The sequence below is a fragment of the Dipodomys ordii genome, unplaced genomic scaffold (assembly GCF_000151885.1).
Source record: "Dipodomys ordii isolate 6190 unplaced genomic scaffold, Dord_2.0 Scaffold107, whole genome shotgun sequence".
Taxonomy (NCBI): domain Eukaryota; kingdom Metazoa; phylum Chordata; class Mammalia; order Rodentia; family Heteromyidae; genus Dipodomys; species Dipodomys ordii.
The window spans coordinates 2,895,994-2,906,355 of NW_012267323.1; the positions used below are offsets into that span (position 1 = coordinate 2,895,994).

The 10,362-nt window shown below is 51.5% G+C and overlaps 1 protein-coding gene across 1 annotated transcript in view; it reads right to left on the minus strand.

Annotated features, from left to right (window-relative positions):
* Positions 1 to 6,404: 6,404 nt before the first annotated feature.
* Slc38a3 (solute carrier family 38, member 3) overlaps positions 6,405 to 10,362 on the minus strand; it is an 8,881-nt gene continuing 4,923 nt past the window's right edge. Inside the window, exons 7-13 of the mRNA XM_013028054.1 lie at positions 9,682 to 9,895; positions 9,517 to 9,596; positions 9,176 to 9,276; positions 8,913 to 9,037; positions 8,669 to 8,813; positions 7,491 to 7,594; positions 6,405 to 7,387 (exon numbers count right to left, since the gene is read on the minus strand). Coding sequence (XP_012883508.1) covers positions 7,283 to 7,387; positions 7,491 to 7,594; positions 8,669 to 8,813; positions 8,913 to 9,037; positions 9,176 to 9,276; positions 9,517 to 9,596; positions 9,682 to 9,895 — 874 coding nt within the window. The 3' untranslated portion in view covers positions 6,405 to 7,282. The remainder of the gene's footprint in view (positions 7,388 to 7,490; positions 7,595 to 8,668; positions 8,814 to 8,912; positions 9,038 to 9,175; positions 9,277 to 9,516; positions 9,597 to 9,681; positions 9,896 to 10,362) is intronic.

The window sequence follows — 10,362 nt, forward strand, 5'->3', positions numbered from 1 at the left end:
CTTTTTCTGCTTATGTGGTGCTGAGGAATCGAACCCAGGGCCTCATGCATGTAAGGCAAGCACTCTACCACTGAGCCACCTTCCCAGCCCAGGCTTCTCAGTCTTGAGGTAGGTTCAATGCTTAGGGCCAGCATGGTCTCACTGCAACAGGCCCAGCTGTAGGCTAGCAGCAGGAGGGGTGGGTTTGTTTTGTTTGCTTGAGGCATGATCTTGCTACATAGCCTCCAGGTTAGCCTCAAACTGGATCTGCAGTCCTGGTTGGCCACAAACTTGCTTCAGGCTTCCCAGTGCAGAGAATAAAGGCTTGAGCCATCCCATCCAGCTATTGGAGGGTTTTTGTTTTGTTTTTGTGCCAAGGTCCTGGGGCTAGAACTCAAGGCCTGGATGCCTTCCCCGGGGTTTTATATGCAAGGCTAGTGCTCTACCGCTTGAGCAACAACTCTACTTCTGGAGGTTTTAGTGGGTCTTTTTGGAGATATCTGCCCAGACTGGCTTTGAACCTCAGATCTCAGGTGGGAGTCACCAGAGCCTGGCTATTGGAGGGTTATTCAAAGCAGACAAATATGCTTTGAAATCTGACACTTGTGGCGCTTGCACCTATGAGAAGTATGAAAGGAAGATGAGAATGTAAGGGACGGGATATATGGCACCACCATGTGAGAATAAGTGAATCTTGTTAAGTCATGATGTCCTATGTCTCTTGAAAGTGAGGAGCTTAGATGTGTGGGTACAAATATAACCGGGTTAGCTGAGTGATCCGTTCCTTTTTAGCCTTTCCTACAGGCTTAGCCTCTCTCCGGACTGGATATCGTTCAAACATACTAAGAAGATACTTCTGAAAGTGTCCCAGCTAACTTTGTAAACTTAGCTACTTAAAAGAGACTGAGACCTGAGGATCCAAGACAGCCCAGACAAGCACTCTGCCCAGGCAAGGCAGTCCAAGAGAGTTTTGCTTGTTTGTTTTGTTTTGCCAGTCTTGGGGCTTGAGCTCTGGATCTGGGCACTGTCCCTGAGCTCCTTTTGCTCAAGATTAGCAGTCCACCACTTGAGCCACAGTTTTACTGCTGGCTTTTTCTGTGATTCATTGGAGATAAGTCTCACAGACTTTCCTGCCTGGACTGACTTTGAATTGTGCTCTTCAGCCCTCAGCCTCCTGAGTAGCTGGGACTACAGCGATGCTTATCTCCAATAAACCAACAAAAAGCTGCAAATGGATTTATGGCTGAAGTGGTGGTGCACTAGTCTTGAGCAGAAGAAAAGGCGTAAAGGATTGGCACCCAGGCCCCAGCACCAAAAAAATAAAACCAGGCTGTGAATGTGGCTTGGTGACAGAGTGCTTGCCTAGCATGCATGAAGCCCTGGGTTCGATTCCTCAGTACCACATACACAGGGGGAGGTGGGGGGGGGAAGCCGGATGTGCACTAGCCTTGTGCAGAGAGGCTCAGGCACAGAGCCCAGGCCCTGAGTTCAAGCCCCAGGACAGGCAACAATTAAAACCAATACATAACAATTAAATAAAATAAAGGCTTCCCAGAGCCCTGACACCTGCTATACCTGCTCTCCTCCTCCGTGCAACTCTCCATCTCCCCTGCAGTGGGTCTTGCATTGTTCCCTTGCTGGAGTCTGAGGGGACCCAGCCTCCCAGTTCCCAAGAGGCTGGGAGTGGAGCCCAGACCTGCACAGGAAGCCACCTCAGAGCCCAGCAGGCCAGCCCGCGCGGTACCCCACCCCGTACCCCACAGTCCTCCACCTTCCCAGAGTCTCTCACCCTTGCCCCGCCCACCGCATCCTCTCAATCTTGGCCACCCAGGAGAGGGGAGGGGGGGGTGGGGAAACCCTGACGGAAGCCGGAAGTGGCTTCAGCCGGAAGGGTTTCCCCGCCTCTTCCGGGGCCTCTCTAGGCCCGAGCGCGCGGTTTCGGTGTCCACCGGAGGCTGCGCAGCGCTCGGCGGGGCAGCGGCGCCCCCTGGTGGTGCCAGAACGCAGCACAGGAGCCATGTCCGGCCAGATCCTCCCTCAACTTCTCCATCTCTTACTCTTGGTGCTTCCCCTGCGGCTCTTGCCCCAGCTTCCTCCCACCCTGTCACTTGGTGGCCGCCAGGACTCTGGCTCCCCAGAACAGCAGCCGATCGGCATCTTCTTCGAGGCCTCCATGGTGCCCCACACCTAGCTCCAGCTCCCCAGACACTCTTTGGGATAGCCCCTCACACATCCCCCAGAGGCCTTTTACGTTTTAGTTTTGACACTTCACATCTTCTGTTCCACGACCTTCCCTCCTGGCTTCCACCAGCCAGCTGGAGACTCAACTCCAGTTAACCACCAGCAAAGCTGTCTGTGGAGCTGTGGTTCAAGTGGTGGAGCTAGCCTTGAGCCACACACACACACACACACACACACACACACACACAGAGTGGGTCTAGGGCTTTGGCCTCTTCCTTTGCTTTGGGTCCCTCCAAGTTCAGGCAGCTGCTAAATGCTCAACCTGGATTCCTGCAGAACTTATCCCATAATTCCCAGGGTGGAGGCCCAGACCCCAGGCACTCTCTCCCTTCTCAGAAGCTTCAGGGCCTGACCCAGGTCCACAATCCCTCTCACTGGGCTCAACATGTAGAGTTGGGTGTGTGTGTGTGACCACACAGCTCAGACTCAGATCACTGACCACCAGGGGGTAGCAGAGGCTGCCTCTTGCAATTCTAGGGAATTAGGTCTCTGGCTAAGACAGTCCAAGCTCCTGCTGTGCTTAGAATTGGGCATTTTGCAGCCTTCTGTGGTTTGGAAAGCAGTTCTGTTCTTTCAGATTTTTAATTTTTTCTTCATGGATACTTTTTCTTTCTAAATCACTCGCAATCAATTATCACTGGTACAAGTTGTTGGAAAGTGAGTTTCTGAGCTGGGTGCTGGTAGTTTGCACCTGTAATCCTAGTTACTCAGGAAGCTGAGACCTGAGGATGTAGGTTCTAAGCCAGCCCAGGCAGGAACAGTCTGTGAGACTCTTATGTCCAATGAATCACCAAAAACCATTAGTGGAGCTATGGCTTAAGTGGTTGAGCACCAGCCTTGAGCACAAAAGCTAAGGGACAAGCCATGTGTTGGGGGCTCACACTTGAGTCCTATACTCAGGAGGCTGAGATCTGAGGATCCCAGTTCAAAGTCAGCCTAGGGAGGAAAGTCCATGAGACTCTTATCACCAATGAACCACCAGATAACTGGAAGTAGAATGTGGCTCAAAGTGGTAGAGTGCTAGTCTTGAGCAAAAGAGTCAGGGACAGTACCCAGATCCCTAGATTAAGCCCAGGACTGGGGTGTATACACACGCACACATAAAACAAAAAATTTAAGAGTTATGATCAAATCAGATCCTCTTCTGTCACGACTCAGCATTGGTTTTCTTCTTTTTTGTTGGTCATGGGGCTCAAATTCTGGGCCTAGGTGCTGTCCATCAGCTCTTCAGCTCAAGGCTAGCACTCTACCACTTGAGCCACAATACTACTTCTGGTTTTCTGGTGGTTTAGTGGAGATGAGAGTTTCATGGAGGGCCTAGGAAGGTGGCTCAGTGGTAGAGCGCTTGCCTTGCATGCATGAGGCCCTGGGTTCAATTCCTCAGCCCCATAAAAGCTGGAAGTGGTGCTGTGGCTCAAGTGGTAGAGAGCTAGTCTTGAGCCGAAATGCAGTGGGACAGTGCCCAGGCCCAGAGTGGTGGTGGTGGTCATTGTCGTCTTCATCTTCTTCTTCCTCTTCTTCTTCTTCCTGCTCCTTCTCTTCTTCGAAGTTCTTTGTGGGTCGTAGTGCCTGAACTCTGGGCTTGGGGCACTGTCCCTCAGCTCTTCAGCTCAAGGCTAGCGCTCTACCACTTGAGCCACAGCGCCACTTCCAGCTTTTTCTGCTTATGTGGTGCTGAGGATTCGAACCCAGGACCTCATGCATGTGATGCAAGCACTCTACCACTGAGCCACTTTCCCAGACCTGGTATTCTTATCCAGTGATAAATTCAGAGTTCTTACAGTGGCCTATAGGGCCTCATACATATTCCTCCTCATTAGGCTCCCACCAGGTTCAGGGTCATATGTATATATGTATGCATACTTCATTTATATATTTTCTATATAACTTCACAACACAATCTTTAAATAGTTGCACAAGGGACTATCCATTCAACATACACAGTTCATGAGTACAATGCATCTTGATCTATGTAGTCCCTCCTATAAGGTCTAGTCTTCTAGTCTCTTGTCTCACTCAGTCCCAGCCCCAGCCCCAGCCCCAGCCCCAGCCCCAGTGGCCTCCTGGTAGTTCCTCTCACATGCCAGGCACATTCTGCCTCAGGGCTGTGTATTGGCTTATCCCGCTGACTAATGCATTCCCCTGGAAGCATCCACATGCTTTCTTTCTTTCTGCAAATCTCAGATGAAAAGTCGATCTTTAGTGAGGCCCACTTTGGCCTACCCCCTGACCCCCTTCCCTCTTGCTCTTACCTTGGGGATATTTGTATTTCCCATAGTACTAACATCTTCTATCAAGTGATATGATTTAGTGGTTGTGCTTTACATTTCTTTTCTGAATCCAACTTTCTATCTGGGATGGATGGGTTAAGGAAAGCATCTGGTCATTGATAAGCTTGCAGGTGCTGAAAAAATACCTGTTACAATAAATACTCTGTGTGTGTGTGTGTGTGTGTGTGTGTGTGTGTGTGTGTGTACTGGAATTCAGGGCCTCAACCTCTCACTTGATTTTGTTGTTGTTGTTGTCGATTGTGGGGCTTGAACTCTGGGGCTGGGTGCTGTCCCCGAGCTCTTCAGCTCAAAGCTAGTGCTCTACCACGTGAGCCACAGCGCCACTTCTGGTTTTCTGAGTGGCTTATTGGAGGTTAAGAGTCTCATGAACTTTCTTGCCTGGGCTGGCTTTGAACCTCGAGCCTCAGATCTCAGCCTCCTGAGTAGCTAGAATTACAAGCGTGAGCCACTGGTGCCTGAATCACTTGAGTTTTTTTTTCCTCCTCAAAGTTGTAGCTCAGCTGGATGCCAGTGGCACACACCTGTAATCCTAGTTACACAGGATGCTGAGATTTGAGAATCACGGTTCAAAGCCAGTCAGGGCAGAAAAGTCTCTGTGAGACTCTTTTTCTCATGGACTTTCCTGCTCAGGCTAGCTTCGAAGTGTGATCCTCAGATCTCAGCCTCCTGAGTAGCTAGGGTCACAGGTGTGAGCCACCAGTACTGGGCTTGAATGTAGACAGTGTGTGGAAAGACACTCCCCCTCCCCCCAGGGGTTGCCTGTCTTCAGGATTTGACTGTTATTTCTCTCACTCTCCTAGAGCCAAGGGTTCCAGGCAGAGCTATAGCCCCATCTGTAGGGAAGAGGTCGGAAACTCTCCCAGGGTCATTTTGGGCTGCCTCTGTCTCTAGGTCAGTGTCCAGCCTTCTCCTGGAGCCATCAGACTCCTGGGTGAGTCCCCAGGCTGGAGTCAGGCGCCTGGAGATAATGGGAATAAGACTCAGGAAGCCCCCTCTGCCCAGCTGGCACTGCCCAGGGCCAAATAGCCACCAGCTTGAGGAAGTTCTTTCTTCAGGGGTTTCCAGATTTGGCAGCTGCCTTGCGAGTTCAAACTGGATTTTTCCTGCTGTCCTTACCACAGTGGCCTAGCCTGGTGCAGGGTCTCTCCTAATGAGAGTTTGGTGCCAAGGCCAGAGCAGGTCCATCCTGCTGTGATTCAGCTGGTTTAGGCCTGCTCAAGGCAGTGGGCAGTTTCCCAGTCTCCTCTGCCTCCTGGGCCCAGGCCAGGGCACCTGATGCTCAGGCCACGACTCCCTGTAGCCCCTGCCTGCCTTGCCTTTGCCTTTTCCTTCTCCCAGCCACTCAGAGACCCCCCACCCCATTCCAAGGACTCACTCATTCATCTTTATTCATAGTAGATTTTACTATCAATAAAGATTTTAGCTCCCTGGATTTTTTTCTTTTCTTTTTGGTCTCCTGGCAGAAGGTTGACACAGTAATTGGGGAGTCAGGGAAAGGTAGGAGGCCCACTTGGGGCTTCTGCATGGCTCTGCTGTCCCCCCCCAGCTCAGACCCTCTCTGGAACTGCTGGGGATGCACCTCACGTTGCTTGCTTCTGGAGGCCTCTCTCTGTCCCACTTCCTGGGGCCTCATTAATTCCTCCCCACCTCACCCCGTGAGAAAGCAGGTCTGTGCTGAGCTTGGCCTAGCTCCAGAGCTGGGTCTGAGCATTCCACTGGTTGGTCTGGAAGGCAGGAAGGTTGAGTGAGTGGGGGTCTTCCCCTGCTTGACCCTCATTCAGGCAAGAAGATGGGGTGTGTGTGTGTGTGTGTGTGTGTGTTTCTATTACCATATGTATCCTGAATCCCCACCCTGCTTTCCAGGAACCCACAGACCATGGAGACCAAGAATATAAAAAAGCACAACTTGTCTTCTGTATAATATTTATAAAAGAGGGCCGTTAGCCTCCCCACCCCTGTCCCAGTCTTGGGGCGCAGGGGATCTTTGGTTCCCAGGGGCAGGATAGACTCTGGGCTCAGCCTTTCTTCTCCTAGTAGTGGAATGTGAGATATGGATCCAGGAATTGAGTTTGGGAGTCCCAGCCTCCCTGGGACTGGTGAATGGACAGGGGCAGTGACCCCTTTGGAGATGTATACCCCATCCACAGCAGAACCTCCTGGCCCAAGCTATGGGGTATGGAAGAGCCCCTCTTATGAAGGAGATAGAAGAGGACAAGAAGAGCCACTTGGTCCAAGTTTTCTAAAATGAGCCAAAAGGTTAAAAAGGAGGAAAGGGAATAATAATGAGCTGGGGGACAGAAGCCCTCTTGGGGCACAACTCTGGCCATGAAGGGGGTGTTGGGGGGAGGCTGGGTTTCCAGCTCTGGGTTCCAGTTCTAAGTGTCCCAGTAGGCTTCTGGACCACCTAAATAGCCAGATGTTGTACTTCAGTGTATGCAGCTGTGGGAGGGGGTGGGGGAGATGAAGGGTTTGGGTGAGATCTGAGGCCACAACCCCACCCTGTTCCCTGCTCAGGAAGCCCCCCTGCAGCGCAGGATCTCAGCAGGTGGTGGCCGAAGGGCCTTGCTCCTGGCTCTTTAACAAAAACCTTCCACAGAAGAGGATGTGGGCAGGGCCAAAGGCCCTGGTGTTTATGAGTCTGTCTCCCTTGTCTTTCTCCTCCCCCCCTCTTCACCCCCCCCTCCAACCTGGCCACAGGATGGGAGCAGGGGCTTGGAGAGTCTGGACCAGGGGTGCTAGAATGTGTAGACAGAAGTAGATGGAAGTCATCCTTAGTGGTTTCCTCCATGTCGGCTGGTCCCCGAGACCCAGTCAATGATAATGAAGCTCAAGCTCATGGTCATTAGTAAGAAGCCAACCACGGCGAAACAAAGAGCCTGTGGAATCCAAAAATGGGAATCACATCAAAGGTCTAGAGACCTCACCCCCCACCCCTTCCCAGCCCCACACCAGCCTCCCAGCCTTCAACCCCCTACGAACCAGGATTTTGGGTGTGGATCTAGCAGGCTCCTTCTCAGTGGGGATGATTCGGAAGTAGAAGATAGCAGGGAAGATAAAGATGAGGCATGGAGCAGAGGTGGCCCCTATAAAGATCATGGATTAAAGTTTGCGGGCAGATCCTTCAGGAAGATCAAACATTCCAGGCTGGGAAGGTGGCTCAGTGGGAGAGTGCTTGCCTAGCATGCATGAAGCCCTGGGTTTGATTCCTCAGTACCACAGACACAGAAAAAGTCAAAAGTGGCCCTGTAGCTTAAGTGGTAGAGTGCTAACCTTGAACAAAAGAAGCTCTGGGACAGTATTGAGGCCCTGAGTTCAAGCCTCAGGACTGGCAAAAAAAAAAAAAAAAATTAAGAAAGAAATAAGATCAAACATTTCTCATCAGGAGAGTTTTATGCTGTCTGATTCTGGGGCTCCAAGAAATAATACACTCCCCTCCACACTTTTTTTGTGTGTGCCAGTACTGGGTTGAACTCAGGCCCTCACACTTCTTGCTTAGCCTTGTCTGCTCAAGGCTGGAACTTTTTTTTTTTTTTTGGTTGGTCCTGGGGCTTGAACTCTGGGCTTGGGCGCTGTCCCTCAGCTCTTCAGCTCAAGGCGAGTGCTCTACTGCTTAAGCCATAGTGCCACTTCTGGTTTTCTAGTGGTTTATTGGAGATCAGAGTCTCTCGGACTTCCCTTGCTCGGGCTGGCTTTGAACCATGATCCTCAGATCTCAGCCTCCTGAGTAGCTAGGATTACAGGCATGAGCCACCGGCGCCCGGCTTCAAGGCTGGAACTTCTACTATTTGAGCCACACCTCTATTTCTGGCTTTTCACTAGTTAATGAGAGATAAGAGTCTCTTGGATTTGTCTGCCTGGGCTGACTTTGATTGTTTTTTTTTTTTTTTTTTTTGGGTCCAGTCGTGGGGCTTGAACTCTGGGCCTGGGCGCTGTCCCTCAGCTTTTCAGCTCAAAGCGAGTGCTCTACCACTTGAGCTACAGCGCCACTTTGGTTTTATGGTGGTTTATTGGAGATAGGAGTCTCACGGTCTCTCCTGCCTGGGCTGGCTTTGAACCGTGATCCTCAGATCTCAGCCTCTTGAGTAGCTAGGAGTACAGGAGTGAGCCACCAGTGCCCGGCATGATCCCTAACTTCTAAAACAAGATCAGCTTCTTACCAATAATCCCAAAGATGCCCAAGATGTTGGGGGCGAAGATAACCAGCAAGTTAATACAAGTGAGCAAGCCAGTGGCAATGATCACGTGTCTCAGCCAGCTGAACTCCTGGTTCTGAAACAGCATCTGCTGAATAGCTCGGCGTACCTAGAGCAGGTGGGAAAAGCCATACATACATGAGCCTCCATCTGTGACCCTTCTCTCCCTCCACATCCACAGCTCCAACCACCAGCCATCTGGGCTCACCGGGAACAAAACGATTGGTACTGTGAGTGTCACTGCTGTCAACACGGCCACACGCACACACAAGATGAGCACGTCGAATGCGTCCACTTTGTTGTAGGTGTGCAACAGTTCTGACTCGACTCTGTCTGTGGTGGGCAGGGAGTGGGAGGGGGTCAGTAGGCTAGGAAGGGAATGGTGGCATGCAGAGTGTGTGTGTGTGCATTGGGGGGGACCCTGCCTTCCATCATGGCCTCCTCCCTTGCCCCCCATTGGTCCAGCCATACCATAGAAGGTGAGGTAGCCGAAGAGGGCGGCCAGGAAGTACATGACATACATCACAGCAATGGACAGGTTAGAGATGTGTTGCATCTTCTTCTTGGAAGGGCTGTGTATGAGGGTAGGGGGAAGAGGTGCCTGGTAAGCAGATGGGCCACACTGGAAGGCCCAGATATACTCCAGGGTGATCTCTTCTAGTGGCAGCTACAGAGCTCTAAGATCAGATGACTTAGGTCCACCCCTCCTTAACCAACATACAACCTAAGATCACATGCATTCTCCCAAGTCAGCTCAAGGCCTGCTCTGCCCTATCCTCCCTCCCCGCCCCCGATCAGCTGTAGACACCTACTCCTTGAGCTCCGTATAGATGGGCAGCACCTCAGGGTGGCAGACGAAGGCGAAGGCCATGATGGGGATGGTATATGCTGTCTGGGGACACGTGAGACCTGGTCAAGGAAGGCCTCCACCCATCAACCTCCTCCCAACCTCCATCCCTGGCCTGGCCTCTCAGAACCTGTGAGTTGAGGGTGAAGTAGCTTGGGGTACAGAGAGCAGCAGCGTCAAGTTCTGCCTGCAGATGTGTGTTCTCCTCCATCACCTCCACGTGGCTGAAGTTGCCTGTGCCATTGGTCAAGTTGGATGGCAGAGGACAGGGCACTTGGAACTTCTTGTAGATGACCTGAGGTAGGAGGAATGAGCGCATCAGATCTAGACTAGGCTTCTTATCAAGTCACCGTGAAGCCACATCTGGATCTGCATTGAAAGAGGAGCTACCTTCTGAATCAGGCTTCCCAAAGACATTTGCCCTCTCTCAGACTGAGGACTCCCCTAGGTAACTATACTCCTCTATTTCTTTCTTTCTTTTTTTTGGGGAGGGGGAGTCCAGTTGTGGGGCCTGAACTCTGGGCCTGGGTGCTGTCCCTCAGCTCTTCAGCTCAAGGCTAGCGCTCTACCGCTGGAGCCTCAGCGCCACTTCCAGCTTTTTTCTTTTTGCTTATGTGGTGCTGAGGAATCGAGCCCAGGGCTTCATGCATGCAAGGCAGGTGCTCTACCACTGAGCCACCTTCCCAGTCCTCTTTTTTTTTTTTAATGTCAGTTTTGGGACTTGAATTCAGGACCTGGGTGCTGTCCCTGAAGTGTTCTTGGTTTTGTTTTTTTCTGCTCAAGGTTAGTTCTCTACAGCTCCACTTCCAGC